This window comes from Lissotriton vulgaris, chromosome 6 (assembly GCF_964263255.1).
Source record: "Lissotriton vulgaris chromosome 6, aLisVul1.2, whole genome shotgun sequence".
Taxonomy (NCBI): Eukaryota; Metazoa; Chordata; class Amphibia; order Caudata; family Salamandridae; genus Lissotriton; species Lissotriton vulgaris.
Genome location: NC_141694.1, coordinates 287,170,836 through 287,191,282, shown reverse-complemented (window position 1 = coordinate 287,191,282; position 20,447 = coordinate 287,170,836). Strand labels below are relative to the sequence as shown.

The 20,447-nt window shown below is 47.1% G+C and overlaps 1 protein-coding gene across 1 annotated transcript in view; it reads left to right on the top strand.

The window, feature by feature from the left end:
* The first annotated feature begins 2,019 nt into the window (after positions 1–2,019).
* The window catches only part of DDX1 (DEAD-box helicase 1), a 344,760-nt gene continuing 326,332 nt past the window's right edge, over positions 2,020–20,447 (top strand). Inside the window, exon 1 of the mRNA XM_086926316.1 lies at positions 2,020–2,161. Within this exon, the coding sequence (XP_086782442.1) occupies positions 2,146–2,161 (16 nt within the window). The 5' untranslated portion in view covers positions 2,020–2,145. The remainder of the gene's footprint in view (positions 2,162–20,447) is intronic.

Below are 20,447 nucleotides of genomic sequence, written 5' to 3'. Positions count from 1 at the left end.
AGAGGTTTTGCCAGCCTCAATTCACAGTTTACTACAACTGAACATAATATTGCAAAACACACAACTTCTCTCTGGATAACTGCCACATGAAGAACATGCACCGGTGAAGAACAAATTACCTTACACATATTGCAGGCACATAACGTATCTGGACGACAACCCATGTAACTTTACTGCTGTATCATATTAATATTTTGTCTGATTACAAAGGTGGTATGCATATAGTGCAAAGATAATTTTAAATTTGAGTCTCTCAACTACATTGAGCGCTCATGATAACACAAAATGTATGTTTTAGGGTTGACATGTAGGATGTAAGGAGAAGGAAAAAAAGGGCAAGCATCAACTCCCTTAGGAGTACAACTTATCAACTAAAAGAGTGGTGTGTGGCTGATACTGTTTGTGTATATGAGATAGTAATCTTATGTTTCGGGGTTCAACGTTGTTATGATCCCTATCTAATGCATTTTGACAATTTAAGCACACTAATCCCAGCAGTGGTCGGTGCAGGTAACAGCAGTGGGGCCGAGTGGGGTTGGAGGGGATTTGGAGGGACAATGCAGAGGGAAAATTACATTAATAATACATTTTCCCTTTGCATCATCGGTCGGAATCGCCCCCACCCTCCCCAAACGCTGTTACCTGCACGGACCGCGGCTGACTAATCCTGAAATATTGTAATACGATTAAATTGATTTATAAAAACATTTTGCAGCAAACGTGCAAAAATATTATAAAGTCTAATCAAATGTCAAAAAGTATATTTTATTACCATACAGAAGTATCTCATTTTAGTAAATCAGATTATGTCAGTGCATTCAGAAGCATTTTTTTAAAGTGATAGTTTTTAAACATGGATTTACGTGGTGCTGTGTGTGTGTAAATTCACTGTTTTTCACTTTTATAAGCAAACGTTTGAAGTGACATTTGTACTGATATTTGTTGCTGCACCCACATGCACGGCCGGGTTCTTGGCGCACATAGGCTTGGCTGCAGCACACAGAGGCCTTGCACTGCCGCACACAGAGAAGACAAAATTAGAAGGAACATTGGGCACCACCATTATAAGTTAAGAGCACCAAATACGTTTGATACACATCAAGTGTATTTTAGGGCTGTGTAAACAAAGGTAAATATAGACTTAATTGCCAGGTTTACAAAAAATACAGAGCAATTTGCATAGTCTGTTTTATAAGTATCATCTCCCGGCCCTTCTTGAACCTGAAAATATACAGACAAAGTGCTCCAGTATTTTTCTCTGACAAAAGTGGCAACCCTAATGTAGCTGCCCTTATTTACTATTCGTAAAATGTGCCTGCCCGTCATAAAAATATATTCACAATTATTGCAATGGAAGAGTGAAAATGTAGGTTTGTTTTTCAAATTGTCACTGTTTCAACATTTTGAAATATGGGTGGTATGAGCTGAAAGACAGAATCGAAAGGAAAGACATGGTTGAACATACAAGTAAAATCTAAATTTTTCTTTTTAGTTATTCAAACGTAATGGATAAGTTATTTAAATGTACTCTGTATTAGTGCATCAATTTCATGGTTATTAGTCTAGCAACATGGCGTCAACTGCTCCCTCACTTTTCTCGACATCATTTTAAACATGTAGCACTCTACTTCGTTGGAACGTTGTGACAGACGACATGTTCACGCCAACGAAAAAGCACCCATCACCTAGGAGTCCCTTTGTCGGCCATGTTAGCAAAGGAGGATTTATATTTCTTTAACAACAAGTTCCATTCGACTGAGCAGATAGTACCATTAAACAAACCTTTTACGAAAATCTAAGACAAAAGTCGTTGTTGAAATAAACCGATAACTAGCTATTTGTTAGGAATAATCATTTTAAATAAATAATAAAATATTATACTTAAATCATAATTTATTACGGACGGCAATAAAGAAATGAAACTGCGGTTCTGGTAAATTGTGTAATGTCAAAATGGTAAAGAATATATCTTTTGGTCTATTTTGCAGGCTAATAGTCTTTTAAAAAAGCGGCTACATTACTTCTTCCAAGATGGCGGCAGAGAATAACTTCTGCCGGTGAGGTGGCGAAGAGGCAACTCGATCCATTTTACAAATCGGTCTCGTCTGCGAACCAGCGTTCACGCGAAGGAGCGGTACCGAAAACATGGCTGCCTACGGAGGTAAGAACCGAAGACCTAACTTGGTGAAACGTGTCTTAGTTTCATTCATAATATCTGTCCGTGGCGCACGTGTAGATTTGTCTGGGCAGTCTACTACTATCGAAACTGACAAAAGAATTGCTCCTGCCCGTTAATGTAATGAATTGTAATTGCCGTCTTTTGCTTGAAACAGTCGCGTCCTGGTAGAAGTCAGCTTGCTTCGTGATGCGAGGGAAATTCGCTTTTATAAGACCTATAGATGAAGAGTCTGTGCTAGACGATGCATAATCTGATTTAATATGCCTTTAGGAGAAAAAAAATACAATATGTCATTGTGCAATATATTAAGAGGTTGTGCGTGGTTGATGTCAGATTGCCGAAAGGGACTGTATTTTTCTCCTATTAGTTCCCCAGTATTTGGACGGTATTACACATTCAAAATAGAAGTCCTCATTTTTAGGGTGTCAGAAGGACATTGGTGCCAAGTGACACCTCCAATCAGTGATGGCTGTCCAGTCAACAGTACTTGGCGTGCTGGGATTTTTGACCCAAAACGTTCAAAGTTGACAGTCAAACCACGTGTCCCCGAATGCAATTTGCTTTTGGCTAAAGCACCAGAACTATCACACTCAATGTGTGGCTACTTTAGTACTAATTACATCCTCAGTTCACCGACACAGACACCGCTTTTTTCCCTGCTCCCTTGTATACCGCCTTCATCAAAGGCCACGCGCCTACCCACCACTTATTTCTTAATGCCTCTTGTGTCTGATGTCAGAAATAGAGGGGCAACATAACTGCACCAGTCAAGGCAGAGATCGTACTTAAATTATCTACACTGTTTTTTGCAGCATGTATTGTTTTCTTTATCCAATAACAGTTCAGATTATTTTTATCTTTAAAAAGCAAACGAGAGAGGTATTTCCCGTAATATACTCAATTTTCAATTCAATTTCAAAGCTTTTATTCGATTTGTAAATACAAATCATACAAGCAAAAACTTATAAAACAATTCATTACATTAAAATTATTATAAAATGCAAGGTTATACAAGAGAAATCCGGAATATTTCATATGGGCAAAGGAACATATACTAACAAGCACTAGACATCAAATCATGATTGGAGATGCAAGAATAAACTAGAAAGTGCGGGGATCATACGCGTACAGACAGGAATAAAGAAATTATCGCATGAAGTGCTTATCCTGGCAACTGTACATTTTAAAACAAACCCAAAGCCAAAGACATGGGACATTATAAATTGCAAAGTAAATTTAAGGACAGGTAGGTACAGACAGGACGGTGTGAAAATATAGCAGCACTAAACACTTCCTGGCAGCTGTACCATTAAAAATGCTAGAAGTCAGGGGAGCATACATGTACAGACAGGATTAAAAGTAATTATCGCACAATGTGCTCTTCCTGGCAGCTGTACATTTTACATCAAACCCAGAGTAAAAAGGCATTTTGCATAATTATTTGCCACATGCTGTAAAAGAGACAAGTAAGTACAGACAGGAATATATAAAATCATGGCAATACAATACATTTCCTGGCAGCTGTACATTTCAGAATAAAAGTGGCAACAAAAAAGCAAATGTCCAAATTTTCTAGGGCTGATAGTAACGCAAGGGCATTCTTAAAAGACCGTATATTGTATTTGATAAAAATAGGTTTTAAGTACCTTAATCTTAAAAAGTGATAACATTTGCAGAAAAGTAGAAAATGGCAGCAACTCTGGCGTGAAACGTTGTCACAAGGGCAGGGGGTTTCTGATTAAAGTTTCTGTACTGGGAACGCAACAAGATGATGTACGATACCCAACCTGACACGAGTTAGGACAAATTGATGAGATGGACGGCTGACTTTTAAGAGGTAGGCTTGGAACCCCGATGGTAAATTAAGTTCCTCATAGAACTTCACAGTAGCCAGCTTGCCATATACCTCATCACGCCCTTTCTTTTTGTACATTAAAAAGGTTTGTTTAATTTCTTTTTTAGGGATTTCGACCGCCATTTCAGGGTTAAGGAGAACATCAATATCAAACAGAGTTTTGTACCAGAAGTGGATATATTTCAGCCAAAGGATGCGTGATGAAAAGTCCAATCCTATACAATCAAGAATAATTTCTTGAGTGAATCTAGTCTCTGACTTAGCCCAAATAGAGCGCCACACTAAGAGTGGGCGAACGGCTGCTAAGTCAGAAATAAACTCGACCCCAACCTCGTCATGGATTAATTGAACAGAAGCAGAATGGGGGACACATAGCACTCTTTTTAAAAACTTATTTTCATCTTTTTGTAGGGGAGTGCCATCTATGTGACCCCACACACCCGCCCCGTACAATGCCGAGGGAACACAGCGTATGTTGTAGATGTTAATCATATCTCGGATGCTTCTCGATCCGAGCTTGGAAGCAAATCGAAATACGCTGCTGGTAGTTCGCATCATTTTCATCCTGATATTATCAAGCTCGGATTTCCAAGACCCATCGTTGGCATAGGTGATTCCTAAGTAACAGAATGTTTTAACTTGTAGCATTTTGTCACTATCTAAGTAAAAACTGGACTTCAGTTTATTAGCTGACTGACCACACAACATGACATAGGTCTTAGATTTATTTACACAGAGTCTCCTATTTTGTATAAACAGCATAAAACTGTCAATGAGACGCTGTAAACCTATCTGGGTGCGGGATAAAAGGACGGCGTCATCCGCATATAATAAGATTGTGACAGGTTTGCCTCCAATCAGCGGAGCGTCTGCCGGTATAGTAGCTAAGGTACGATCAACACAATTAATGAAAAGGGAAAATAAAAGAGGGGCTAATACGCATTCTTGACGGATGCCCCTTGACACTTTAAAGAACGGTGTACATTCACCTAGGGTACCGTATCGGACTTTACAAGAAAGTTTCTCGTAGAGCCTTGCCAAAAAGTGAACTATTTCTTTCGGTGCCCCTGACTCCAGTAAAACCTGCCAAAGAATACCGTGATCAACTAAATCAAACGCGCTGCTCAGGTCAGCAAAACATAAAAATAAATTGCCCTTTTTAGCTACTGTGTATTTGTTAATTAAAAGATCCAAATTTACGCATTGCTCTAATGTGCCCATGCCTTTCCTAAAGCCATATTGCACTTTAGTTAGAATGTTCATATCTTCGGCCCAAGTTTCTAGTCTTTTGAGCAGAATTCTGCTCATAACCTTTACTGAGGCGTCCAATAAAGAAATAGGTCGATAATTGGAGGCCTCGGATTTACTACCTTTTTTGAATAGGGGGATGATAACCGATTGGCCCCAGGAAGGGGGAATGTTACCTTCGGCTGCACAATTGAAAGTCCTCACCAGAATGGGGGCCCACAGGTTAGGTTCAGCTTTTAATAAATCTATAGGCACCCCATCGGGTCCCGGGGCCTTCCCCTCCTTGCTGTTGGCAAGGCCTTCAAGTCCCTCTTCCAGGGTTATCCCCAAGGGTATAGGTGTCCATATGGACGAGTCAGCAAGAGGTAAGGTTAATGATAACCCTTCAGGGTTAAAGATATTGGTAAAGTGGGTGATCCACTCCTCACATGCGACATAAGAAGTAATTTCCGGAATGCCTTCTGTATTTAAAAATGAGCTGTTGACTATTTCCCAATAGAGTTTACTATTTTTAGTCTCAACTGCTTCATTCAACTTATCCCATGCTTCTCTCTGTAAGACCTTTTTCCTATTAAGAATAGCCATTTTGTAGTTAGCCCTTGTTTGTTTAATTCTATTGCCGTCTCGGGGTTTGGACCCTAAAGCAAGCTTCAATTCCCGTAAGGCTACTGTACAGGAATTATCAAACCATCCCAATTTTACGGTTTTGTTAGTTGATGATTTCTTGCTAAAGATACCCTCGATAACAATATTGATATTGATGAATTGTGATAGCAAGAGATCAGGATTAATAACATCATTTAGACAATAACTGATCTCAGTTTTACAGCTAACTATGACCTCCCTTTGTTTGGCCGCAGAGTTGACCCCTGTCCATTTGATCCTCGGGCCATTAGGTCTGCTTGAAACAATATCAGTGGTACAGGTTTCTCCGGTCTCTAATGTGGCACCCCTTCCGGGAAGGGTGACGCAGATGCTATTGTGGTCACTAAGACTTTCTTCTCTCACATATGTTATGTTATGTTATTTATTCTTTTGTATAGCGCAACGGTTACTCGAAAAGAGTGTCCCGGCGCTTTGGGTAAGGAGAACTGATTCGCAATAACATAACACATTAAAAAGAGAGTACAGAACAAACAGGTAAAAAAGGGACTGCTGGGGGTCTACTGGGAGAACAACCAGGTTTTAAGACCTCTCCTAAAGTCAAGAAGACTAGTAGCCCCCCGAAGTGGGAGCGGAAGCGAATTCCACATCTGTGGAGCCAGCAGGCTGAAGGAGCGGCCGCCCAGGCGCGCTCTCTTAACTCGAGGGACAACCGCCAAGAGCAAAGATTCTGACCTCAGAGAACGAGCAGGATGGTAAAAGGCCAGTCTCTTTTGGAGATGCCTTGCACCCACAGCGTGGAGCGCCTTGTAGGCCAAAGTCATAGCCTTGAAGGCGATCCGTCATACAAGTTTAGGTAGTCACCATTGCTAGAGAACAGGATGTGATTGATAAATGTCCCAGCTTCCCTCCCTGTAAAAGTGGGGCAAATGGCGTTCTGATTGTTTTTGTTACAATTTAACAGGAATAGATCTAATTTAGATAACAATTTATTTAAAATAGAGCCATAGTGGCAATGTGGAAAATGGGGAAAATCCTCGCTCCTGCCCACACCCCCGCTAAAATTATCCTGCTCCATCCCAAAACCACATGGATTCCCCTTGGATAGCTGGCATGGCTGCAGATTAAAGTCCCCAGCCCATAGGATGTCCGTCTTCTTATTTGAAATGCCCATAGCCTTAGCGATTTCTTTTTCCAAAGGGTACAAAATATTCCCTCTGGTGGCATCAAAGATGTTATTATAAAAATCAACAAGGACCAAATAATTTGCCTTGCCACATTCAATCCTTAATACCTGGCTATGAGCTCCCACACTTGAGCTACTTCTGACTCTGTAATTACTCAATCTGTTAGAAAGAAGTATCAGAAGTCCCCCCTTTGCCCTGCCTGAGCTGGATTTAATGGCATTAAGGCAATAGGATGAATAACCTTCTACATTTATATCCTCCTGGCTCCAGGTCTCCTGGAGGAGGACTATATCAAACCCTTCTCCTATAAACCTGGGCCAAAAAGGGGTGTTTAGTTTCCCTGCAATATTCCAGGAGATCAGGGTAAGATCGGCAGACTTAGTTGCCTGAACTGTTATCCTGGAGGGTCCAATTACTGACCTCCTAGTGGGGGATTGGGTATTAGAGGGATGGTATCTAAGAGGAGGGGATTGGATGGAAGTACCTTCCGGTACAGAGACCCTCTGTAAAACCGTATGTCCATTAGGAGACGCAGGGGCCGCAGTAGAGACTGTTTGTATAATGGCAAGGGCAGATTGCACACTTAAACCAGATCCTGACTGCCTATTGACTGGTTGATTTGATGGTGGTGGGACATGATGTCAGTCAACCATCTCCAGGCAGTCAAATCTGTTGGTTGTCTGAATACCTTGCCACCCGCCATCTGCAAAATGGTTATTGTTGTAATACCAGGGGCGGGGTACCCATTCCCTGCCCCTGTTCTGTTGGGTTTGCCATGGGTCACCATAATTCCATTGGTGTTCTTGGGTCATGGCCCAGTTTGGCGGTGGAATTGGGTAGTGGTAGTTAAATGTGGGGGGGTAGAAAAAGGAGAGTCGATGGGTATCGATACCTCCTTTCTTCTCTAGATCTGGCCATGAACAAATATGGTTCACAGTAGAGGCATCTTCGCATGTAACGATGACGCAATCCCCCTGAATACTCTTGGGGCTCTTCCCCACCCATGGTACCCTACGTACCGAAGATATTCTGCAGATGGTGGGAGGCTTCAGGGGCCTGTTGATACTGAGCCACTGGAGGATTTTATTCCGGAGGGACCAATGGGGTTCATCTGTTCCTGCAGTAAGTTCAGGTACTCCTGTTAAGATTACGGTAATTGGAGATACCTCGGGAGCCAGATGAATTGGGCGTTTAGGTCTGGGCCCCTTTTTTACCTACATGGGAGTGAGTTTTAGGGGGAGCCTGGGGTTTGCTGTTAGATTGCTGTAAGGGCACATTGGTCGTAGTGTGGTTAGCGTCAATTAACGTAACTTGAGGGGTCTGAACAGCGGGAGTTTGCTGACTGGATGAAGGTGTCTGGGGTACGGATTTAACTTTGGGCTTGGATTTTGTGCAATTTGTGCAGGTAATAGAAGCAGATGATGTGGGAATTGTAGAGTCTTTTGTTTTGGGTTGTGGGATAAACGTAACAGACGGTCTATCTATGTTAGCTGGGGGGACCCCCGGACAGAACGCTGAGGAAACCCCCCCAGATTTGTCTGTTCCTGCCCTGGACTGGTTGGATGTTTTATCAAGAAGTATGGCAAGCTGTTTTTCAATTGCCATAATACTCCGTTCCAGTGGCTGGAGGTGATGTTTAAGTAGGTCCCTGAATCTTTCAAAAAGCTGAGAAAGATCGTGATCTGACTGACAAGGGACACCCTCCTGAACGTTACCCAAGGTGGGACAATTTAAGTTAGGCAAAACAGATGATACAGAATTAGTACTGGTGGTGACGTTCGTGATTGAAGCAGTTGTTGAACCTTTCTTTTTCTTGTTTTTGGGGTGTTGGTTGACCTTGTTCCCTTTATTTAAGAGTACTGGCTGCTTAGGTACAGCACCTTCTCTCACCCCCATGAACCGAACACCTTGAGCCGAATCTTCAGCCACGATCTGCTCTAGGTCCGGGGTGATCTCAAGATTCCCAGTGGTGTCCAGTTCCAGTGACAGATTCGTGGCCGACAGATCAACAGCATTAGGGATAGAATGGACTTGTGCTGTTACATTTCCAGGCTGAGTTAAAATAGGAATAGGTGCAGCTGTTGGAAGCGGGGTTAGAGCTGCAGCTATGAGGCCCAAAGAAGATCTCCTAGCGATCGCAAGGTCCTGGGATACCCTGCGCTCTAGGAGGGAAATATTTAGGTTAATAGCCTCGGTAGTAGTAGATATAAATTTATCAATAGGACCTGTAAATAGCGCAGTTCTGAGGGCAGTCTTACTTCTAGATCCCCTTGTTACAGACATTATAGCGGGGTACAGGCTCCAGGAACCAAATCCAGGATCAAATAAAACAAAAGGAGAGTACCTTTAACAGGAGAAAAGATCGACTGACGGATGAAAACCAAGGGGATGGGCCCAGCCCAGCCTGGTTCAGTCTGGAACGGGCTGAAACGGGCCCGCCCTTGGCCCGGGCTTCGCCCGGCGTCCCGCGAGGGAGGGTAAGCGCGACTTTATGCGCCTCCTGTCGCTCCTTGCAGGTGGTGCTGGCGCAGGGCTTGTTGGGGGATGTAGTTCCCCGGCCCCCGCTCTCCGCTCGGCGGCAGTCTCCCAGGACCAGCGGGAGTCGTGCGGCGGGAGGCGGGGGTAGTCCTGTGGTGCTCCGGCGGGTTGGCGGTGATTCACTTGGACAGCCAAACAGCTTGCACAATACAAAACTGCAAGTACCGAAATACAAAGGGCAAAATGACCATAGGCAATGTGCACATGATAGAGAAAAGCTTGACATGTTGCAGAACTCTAGTGATGTACACAACCCCTTAAACACACATGACACTTTTACAGTAAACACAAAAAAGCACAGAGAGGCAACATAAGCGTTACAAAATAAGCGAATCAATCCGGACTCTTCAATGATGTTTTATCTGATCCTTTAATGGATACTTGGACCACATGTGACGTAAGGCGATGGAATAGTGCAGCCAACGCATTTTGCCCTGAATAGGGCTGCCTCGGGGCAGTAGTCCAAATACTCCAATCTAAACATGATCACAAATGTACCCGGATCATAATATCATACACTATTTCTTCAAATTAGTGCAGTATTATTCCACAAGTGAAATTAATCCCAAGGACAACCTTTGGTTTGTCTCCAAATTTACTTTAAAGTTCGCAATTGCTCAATAAAACCATGTGGTTTATTTCCAATATACGTAGTCAAATTCAAGTTCTGAACTCAAGTGCTCACTATGATAGGTGATGCACCTATAGGTTTTCAGATTCTGAACGGTCCAGCAGGTCAGATTTAAGCAGTCCAAATTCTTTGCTCTGCATTTTGGAACCGTTCCGTCATGAGTCCATAAGCCCAATAGAACGTTCAGCACAGCGCAGGAATTTGCGCCGCGCTGAAGAGGTGAACACACATCTATCTGCATTTATTGAATCCTCCAACTGCCTTGATTACTCGCAGGATTTGGACTCGGGTATAGCACTGAGTCAGCCCTGGTGAATGCAATAGATGACATCCGAATGCAGGCGGACGCCAAGCAGTAATTTTCATGCTGCTCGACCTGTCTGCCGCATTCAACACCATTTCACACCAGATTCTGCTGGATCTATAGTCCTTCAGGATACAGCACTAGACTGGATGAGGGACTTTCTTAAAGGCAGAACCCAAACGGTGAACCTCTGAACCTTCAGAACCAAGACCACTCCAGTAACCAAAGGAGTACCACAGGGCTCCTGTCTTAGCCCCTCTTTATTCAATGTATATGTAGCCCAACTTGCAGCACTCCTCAGGAATGTCGGGTTTACCCCCATTTCCTACGCAGAGGACACTCGGCTCCTTCTTTCCTTTGATAAAGACACCCCCAACATTAAAAACATATTCACAGAAGGCATGAAAATCATAACCTCATGGATGAGCAGCAATTTCCTGTAGTTAAACGCAGGAAAAACAGAAATAATGCTCTTCAAAGACTGTCACCAGCTGGTCACCTAGCTGGTGGCCAGAGGAACTGGGTTCGGCTCCATCCCCTAAGTTAGAGGTTAAAAACCTGGGGGTTTTAATAGACGGCAAACGTAATCTTGATGAGCACGTGACCACAACCAAACGACCCTGCTTCCGTGCACTCAGCCTGCTCTGCACAGGCTTTCACTTCTTTCCTGGTTCCACACTTAAAACTCTGGTACACGCCTTAGTACTTAGCCACCTGGATTTCAGTAATGCTCTGTTGATCTCTACCAAGGAATCCGTCCTAAACACTCTACAGGTGGTGCAGAACACAGCAGCCCGCCGGGTATCCAGTGCACCCTACCGAGCTCCTTCACTTCCCCTGCTACGCAAACTTCACTGGTTACCCATACGCAAAAGAATCCAATTCAAAATCTGCTGCATGGTGTTTAAAGGCCTAAACCAGCTGGGTTCTACATATCTGGCAGACAAACTGGTTAGACACACACCATCACGTACCTTTCGCTCTAATGGGAAAGGCCTTCTTGTCATCCCACGCATCAAGAAAACCAGATTGGGACGCAAATCGTTCTCCTATCTAGCCCCTCAAATCTGGAACCAACTACCCTTGGACATTCGCCTCTGCACTAACTATCTGAGCTTTAGAAAAAAACTCAAAACCTTCCTTTTCTAACACATAGTGCCCCGTTTTTATATGTCCACATTTCGGAGATACCCCTTCTTGGGTGATTCATGTGCTTTACAAATGAAATAAATAAATAAACATTGTGTTATCTTCCTGAATGTTTATTTGGTGTTTAATAAATGAAATTGTTGCTTATGGTCTGTCATGATGAACTCTATCGTTAAGTTCTGTTCTATTAACCATGAATCCTAAAAGACATTTTGTTTTGCTAGTCCAGACCATAATTATTTTGTCCTTATCCCCCATACCAAAAATAAATGCGTGCTTAGGTGTAGGTGAGGAAGCATGGGTAAATTATTTTGAAGACCTCTTTGCCCATAGTACTTCTTCATGAATACCTTCTCCAACCGTAGAGTGTACCCCTACTGTCCTTTCCTTCTCACTAAATTAAGTGAAGGAAGTACTGAGCTCATGCATCCCAGGCAAAGCTCCAGGCCCAGACTGAGTCCCAATCGACTTCTTCCCCTGCTTACAAATGTTTTAAACACTATAGCTAAAATAGGCCCCCTCCCTCATGGTCCACAGGTGTCATCATCCCGATATATAACAAGCATTTACAATGCAATAGGTTTCGCAGCATTAAAGTTTGAGTTATTGGCATTGTGTAAGACAATGGGTTGCATAATTTTTTTAGCAAACTTTGAATTGGTGAGCAGTGAGAGTGTGTGCAAGAGTATGCTGTTGCTCACAGCTGTTATTATTCACACAACTCTGATGATGCACCTCAGCACGGGGCTGATGCAGGTATTATTCACACAGCTCTGATGATGCACCTCAGCACGGGGCTGATGCAGGTATTATTCACACAGCTCTGATGATGCACCTCAGCACGGGGCTGACAGTTATTATTCACACAGCTCTGATGATGCACCTCAGCACGGGGCTGACGCAGTTATTATTCACACAGCTCTGTTGATGCATCTCAACACTGGGCTGACGCAGTTATTATTCACACAGCTCTGATGATGCACCTCAGCACGGGGCTGCCGGCAGTTATTATTCACAGCTTCCTCTCACAGCGAGCCCGGGAGGCACGGCAGACAAAGCGATCGCTTGAAAAACAAGACGTGCGCATGCAATGACAACCAGCATGGGGGGCGTGTCTTAGCCCGACTCATGTAGCCCTGTAGTAATCCTACACAATCCTGCTGTAAATCCTTAATCCGCGATATCCTACCTGTTGTCCCGGTCACCACATACCCGGGCTTCAAATCTGCAGCCTACGGAGCTGCAGTGGACCGTGGAGCCCCAGCCAACCAACATGGGAGTGTTGCGCGCGGCCCAACCTGCGACTGCGTGGCGTTGTGAGCTGGTGCCAGAGTGTGGCATGGACCCGGAGTGGTGCGGGTGCCCGGACCCCAGCCCTGCCCAGACGATGACCTCTAACTCTGCTTAGCGAAGAGAGTGCCATATATCCGTGCCTCCGTGGTTTTCCTGGTTGCTGCCGGGGTCGCAGCTGAGCGCGGAAGCATTGACCACCGCGACAATTGTAAGCAGGAGCTGTTGGGCACCGATGAGCTACTCGCGGCCTGTGAGCCGCGCTAGACATTGAGCGGCCAGCGGTGATATTTTGACCTCCCTCTGCTGCAGAGAGTAGAACACAATTTGGAGAACTGGTGAGGCAGGTGAGGAGTGGTGGGGGCCCAGAGCGTGAGAGCCATCAGGGCACAAGATGGCTAGAGCATGGGAGACCTTTTTGGTTTGTGCTCAAATTTCTAGGCAGCGGGGGGCACATGAGTGCCCAGATTGCACTCATGTAGAAACCATTTTGCGGCACCAAAACGTAAACTAAATGAACCACCCACTGAAAATCCACTGGTGCAGTGTGCCATTCCATACCTATGATTTTTTGTTGTTGTAATTTTTCAAAAAACTTTATTGAAGAATAGAAACATGGCAGACACAATACACCGTGCAGAACTACCGCACGCTGTAGCAAGATAAAGAACAAGTCGAACATTTAGTTACATTTGGGTTACGTTTACAGCAATTTAGTAAAAGCCAGGAGTGTTAAGGTCACTGCTCCACCGTCCCAGGCTACTTCCCTACAAGGGGAAGCGCGCGCACACATAAGCACAATAGCAGGTAAAAAAACGAAAGCAGCAGGGGCGCTTATGGGCAATAGGGAGGGGGGGGGAGCTTGCACCAACCAACACCAGTGGCCACGGCGGACCCAAGGCCGGCGGGGAGCGCGGGAGAGGCAGCGTTGCTGGGCATGGAACGGGAGAGGAGATAGGTGACCAGGGGGGCCCAAATGTCGACTGGGCGGGATCTGGCAGGCATTAAATCCCAAAACTCTGAGAGAAGAGTCTGGCATCGAGAGGCATCCTCCAACCAACTCCCGACCTCGGGAGCAGGTCGCCGACCCCAACACATGGCCACCCTATGTCTGGTGAGGATCAGTAGCATCGAAATCAGGCGGCGGGAAGCATCTGGGCAAAATTTAATGAAGCAGAGCAGATACTTGGGAGGGTCTGGTCGCACTACAGCACCGGTGATGTCAGAGATAGTGAAGCACACCGTCTGCCGGAACTCGGAAACCTTAGGGCAAAGCCAGGCTTAATGGGCGAAGTCTGCGGCGTTGGCCGCACAACTCATACAAGAATCCCCAGGGGTGAGCCCAAGCCGGTGGAGCTGCACTGGGGTGCGGTAAAATCTATGCAAGTACTTAAAGTGGATCAAATGGAGCCGGTAATTTGGTGACAACTTTTTGGTTTGATTGCAGCAATAAAGCCAATCTGCCTCCGAAATATTGATTCCGAGGTCTGCGCTCCACACCTCCCGCGCACGATCTGTGGAGACTGGGGCAGACACCAGGGAGAAAGCGTACAGTTTGGTGACTAACTTGTGCTGCGCCGAGGAAGTATAAATGAAGTCCAAAGCTGGAATGGAGGGTGGGGTTTGATGGAATGTAGAGTGCAGTTTCCGGCAAGTGCCACGTAACTGGTAATATAGTAACGTGTCCTGCAACCCCGGGAGCTCTGGAAGAGAGAGAAAGGAGTTCTCCGGGTAAAGATCCACCACCGTTCGCGTGTCAAGACATGCTTGAAGACTGAAGCGAGAGGAAATCTGGGTGGTTAACGATTGGCATGGCGTTGGCCTAGAGAAGAGAGAGACCAGAAACCGGTCCCCGGTAGCTTGTCTCCTTTCTGGTGAAGAATTGGCTTGGTAGTTTAGTCTGCCCTGTTCCCATGATGCACTGGGCCAGGGACAGACTGATTTGCATATAGCCAGGTTCTGAGCTGGGATGGGGCAGTGAGATAAATAACGGTGATGGATCAAGCCCTGATCTTTGGACTGGGTAAGAGTGGTCTGCTTAAGTCAGACACTCTGTTCATCACCACCCCCTTTTCTTAATCGTTTTTGGCCACTATAGGTGTGGCAGGGTATACTCAGACATGAGTCCCTTTCTCACTGCTCCATCAGGATTCAAGCAAGCCGGGCCGAAGACGGCTGAAATGCCAGAAACCGGTCCCCGGTAGCTTGTCTCCTTTCTGGTGAAGAATTGGCTTGGTAGTTTAGTCTGCCCTGTTCCCATGATGCACTGGGCCAGGGACAGACTGATTTGCATATAGCCAGGTTCTGAGCTGGGATGGGGCAGTGAGATAAATGACGGTGATGGATCAAGCCCTGATCTTTGGACTGGGTAAGAGTGGTCTGCTTAAGTCAGACACTCTGTTCATCACCACCCCCTTTTCTGAATCGTTTTTGGCCACTATAGGTGTGGCAGGGTATACTCAGACATGAGTCCCTTTCTCACTGCTCCATCAGGATTCAAGCAAGCCGGGCCGAAGACGGCTGAAATGCCAGAAACCGGTCCCCGGTAGCTTGTCTCCTTTCTGGTGAAGAATTGGCTTGGTAGTTTAGTCTGCCCTGTTCCCATGATGCACTGGGCCAGGGACAGACTGATTTGCATATAGCCAGGTTCTGAGCTGGGATGGGGCAGTGAGATAAATAACGGTGATGGATCAAGCCCTGATCTTTGGACTGGGTAAGAGTGGTCTGCTTAAGTCAGACACTCTGTTCATCACCACCCCCTTTTCTGAATCGTTTTTGGCCACTATAGGTGTGGCAGGGTATACTCAGACATGAGTCCCTTTCTCACTGCTCCATCAGGATTCAAGCAAGCCGGGCCGAAGACGGCTGAAATGCCAGAAACCGGTCCCCGGTAGCTTGTCTCCTTTCTGGTGAAGAATTGGCTTGGTAGTTTAGTCTGCCCTGTTCCCATGATGCACTGGGCCAGGGACAGACTGATTTGCATATAGCCAGGTTCTGAGCTGGGATGGGGCAGTGAGATAAATAACGGTGATGGATCAAGCCCTGATCTTTGGACTGGGTAAGAGTGGTCTGCTTAAGTCAGACACTCTGTTCATCACCACCCCCTTTTCTGAATCGGCAAGATCATGCCCAGCGCAGCGTCTCAACCGTGTCAACCTCCGCCTGGGGACGCCTCGCGGGCACAAACAGAGCAGTGGACAGTGGACAGTGGACAGTGGACAGTTACATCGGTCTCGACCGCGGTGTGGGGCTGATATGAGGTGAATCCAGAAGTGCAGGAAGCTGGCCTGGGCACATAAGGCGTAGATCTGAAAGTCAGGCGCACCCATCCCACCAGCAGACATAGGGTGAGGATATCATAGGCCACCCTGAGTTGTTTACCCGCCCAAACAAGCGAGATGACTAGTCATCACCGTTTGCGGGAAGAAGTGAGAGGTGAGGGGGATAGGTATGTTCAAGAAGAGATAAAGGAATTTAGGAAGGACCACCATTTTGGCTAAGGCAATACGAGCGGCCAAAGATAACGGCAAACAACTCCACAAAGGGATTCTGGATTCAAGCCAAACGACAGCCCTCCCGAAGTTCGACCTTCACAATTCATCCAAATCCCTACTTAACCAGATGCCCAAATAGCGCATGGGGCCGGATGCCCACTCGAATGGAAAGTCAAACGTGAAGGGGATAGTGGCATCCATCAGGGGAAATAGGAACATCTTACTCCAGTTCACCTGGATACCCGAAAACTCGCTGAAACGTATGACTTCCCGAACCAGGGGGCTTAGGTTTTCTTGGGGGTGACTGACATATAGGGTAACATCGTCGGCATACATTGAGACCAAGAGAGAGCAGGATGAGAATCCAATGCCCCTGTGTGTATTGTGCAGCCGTAGCCTAGCAGCCAGGGGCTCCATTGCGATGGCAAAAAGCATAGGCGATAACTGACTTCTCTGTCGAGTGCCACAGGCAATGCTAATGGGGTCAGAAACCTGACCATTAGTGCGGGGGCGTGCAGTGAGACTGGAGTGGAGGAGTCTGATATTTCGCAGAAAGTGAGCGCTGAATCCCATACCCTGTAGAATGTAGAACAGGAAGGGCCATTCCAACGTATCGAAGGCCTTGGTAACGTCGAGTAATTGGGCCACGGCTGGCAAGTTAGGATTAATTTGATGTAGGACCGAGAAAATGTTGCGGAGATTATGTGAGGTTGCCCTGCCAGGTATGAAGCCAGATTGATCAGGCTTGGGTGATGGTGGGCAGTAACAGAAGAAGGCGGGAGGCGATCAATTTAGCGAAGATTTTGTTATCTATGTTTATTAGGGAAAGAGGGCGGTAGGAGTCCCAACGGTCGGCAGGTTTGTCAGGTTTAAAGAGCAGGGTTATCAATGCCTCGCGCAGGGAAGGTGGGAAGAGCCTGGTGTCAAAAGACTTGTTATACATGGTGTCACTAGGTAGGCTGTTGGATGGCTGCTAATATTTCTTCCCTGGAGAATGGCTCATCAAGAAATTTATGATGGTAGTCTTCGAGCCAGACTAGCGCAATGGACTCGAAGTGGTGATCTAACTCCTCCCGTGGCAAGGGAGTGCCGGCAGAATAGAGTTGAGAATACAAATCAAGAAAACAGATGTTATCACTTCCGGGGAGGTGGTCCTATCCGGGCCGCCGTCACTGAGAGCAGTTATATAGGGAGCAGCACGCGGTGGACATAGAAGATTAGCGAGGGTACGCCCCGGGCGGTCCCCCTCCCCGACGCGGCACGGCCAACCCTCTCTGCCTAGGAAGGACAGCTAACGACCGGCTTCTTCCGAGAATTCTGTATGCTTTTGGCGCAGCAGTGCCAGCATCTCAGAGCTGGGGCACGCCGCCTGGGTGGTATCGAGATCCTTAATTTCCCCCTTCAGCCCAGCCAGGGTGGAGCGGAGGACGCCCGCCTGCTTGGAAATACACTCGCCCCGAACGACAACCATGAAACCTTCCCATAGGGTGGAGGCGGAGTCAACGTAACCTGTGTTGAGATCAAAATAGTTGGTGATTGCCGTATGGAGTTCAGCACAGAACACGGAGTCCCGGAGGGCGTTGGGAGAAAGGTGCCAAGTGAAGGTACAACGCTGGCAATGGGGAGGCCTAAGGCGGATCTGGACCGGTACGTGATGGGAGAAGGTACGATCCATATGCTCGGCATCTGCGAGCCAAGCAGGACTTCCGGTGTGGTGAGCCAGAGATCAATCCGCGACCAACAGCCCCGCACGCCGGTAACGTAGGTACCTTCACGGGCATCGGGCGGAGGTGGCGACGGGCATCATCAAAGTGCATTATCAATCAAAATAGACGTGAGAGCTGCTGCGGCGTGCAGATGAGACGCCTAAGAGCCAGAACGATCCAGGGTCACCGAGAGAGTGACATTAAAACTCCACCCCAGACTACCTCCACTGAGCCACAAGAGGAAATAAGGTGCCAGACATGATTACAAAATTCCGGGTTGTCTGAGTGTGGACTGTAAACTGCGGCAATCATGACAGGCTGGGCCAGTAGTCAACCACGTACCTGCCCTCTGGATCGAGGAGAGCCCGGGAGGTTTGCCAGGGGAAGCCTCGGCGCAGCAAGATTGAGACTCCCCTTGCGTAAGAAGAGTATGTTGAGGAGTGGGATTTCCCCCCCAGTAGCGAGAGTGAAGTCTTGAGACCGAACCAGGTAACAGGTGCATCTCCTGTAAAAGGCAGATGTCCACCTTGTGGCGCTGTAGATGGGAACGTATCAGACGGGACTTGCTGTAATCATTCAGGCTGTGGACATTCCAAGTCCAGCAACCCATGTCAGCCATTGGAGGGCGGGGAAGGGTGCAGCATCTTGCGACATGGACAGTGGAAAGCACAGCTCATCACAGAGCACATTTGGAGCAAGGGAGCCAAATGGAAGCCAGAGGAAATGTTAATGGGGAGCGGTGCAGTTGGGGAAAGGCAGTTCACGGTCTGGTGCCGCTGGCAGAGCAGCTGGGGAAAAGCGCAGGAGCGGCTGACTGGCAGCTGTGGCTGAGAGAACGCAGAGCTCCGGCATATGGAGAGATCACCCAACATGCCTAACCGCTGGACGGCGCAGCCTAGGGAGCGAGGGAGGAACCAGTGGAGCAGCTTGTGGAACTGTAATACATAACCAGTAAGTACAATCAAGACAAATCTGAAAACATTGTGCAATGTCAAAGCAAGGCAAAATGCGGACTGGAGTCGACTTGCGACAATGCGGTGCAAGAAACACTATGCAGTGTCAAGGACCAAGCAAGAAGAGACACGTAAATCCGACCACCCACCACCCCAATACATCCCCTGCAACCTAAAAAGAAAGCAACCCATCCACCCCAATCCCCCAATCAGGCTGAGCATACCACCCACCTGGTGGCAAACCAGGACCCGGGCGCGGGCCAAGAGAGCGGTGGGCTCGCTCCACGACGAAGAAGGGGGACAAGACGTCACCGAAGATCTCCTTAATCAGCTGCTCGACGAAGTCTTCCAATTTGGAGATGTTGGTGGACTCTGGAAGGCTTGTGATGCGAAGGTTACTCCGGGAGCGAGCCTCCAAATCCTCATTTTTCTCTCGAATTACTGCAGCAATCTTGTCCATTTGGAGTAGCTTCTGCCTGTCTTGAGTTGCAGCGTCTTCAGCGTCTGACATTCTGGATTCAACATGGAGCGGTCTGTTATCATGGGAGTCAACACAAGCCTTTACTGAGTCTAGGCGAGCCGACAGCTGATCAAGCTGGGACACATTCCGGTGACGGTAGACTTTACCTAAAGCATAATCGCCTTGAGGTCATCGGCTCGGGGGGTGGTCCATCTTTGCAGCGGAGTCGGCTCCGTCTGAGCCCTTGCCGTCCTGGCATGAGGATCTCCTGAGTTCGAAGGCGATCTTGGGCGACTTGGGGTCTGATTTCCCAATAGCGATGGGCACTCGAAGCAGTCGCCTAGCCAACCCGGGAGTGAGGAGAGCCAGAGGCTGGGAGTATGCACAAGTAAGTAGCAACCAACAACACAGGGTCCAACAAGGAGCAAAATCCGGGCACCAGAAGAGACACGGATCCAGCAGGCCAGGAGGGACGTCCCCGGCAGCACAGCACAGCACAGCACAGCGCAGCGCAGCACAGCGAGCAGCCGACAAACAGAGGTAGAGGGTGGGAGCCAGCCGGAAATGTGCAAGGAGAAGGAGCACAACACAGTCAAGAGCGCCCCAGACAGGAACGACGTGCAGGTGGCCCTGAGGCTAAGTCGAATCCGGCAACCAGTGGGTCCAACCCAGTGTGAAGGAATGACCCACAATCCCTGGGGGCCAGGATGGAGCAAGTGGCGCACTATGGTAGGCATCGCGCAAAATGATAGGTCCAGACTGGAGCACAATGTCAGGCAGCCCCCACCAGAAGGGCCACGATATAGCAGGAAGGCAGTACAACAGTGGGCAGGGCGCCAAGGAGGGCTCT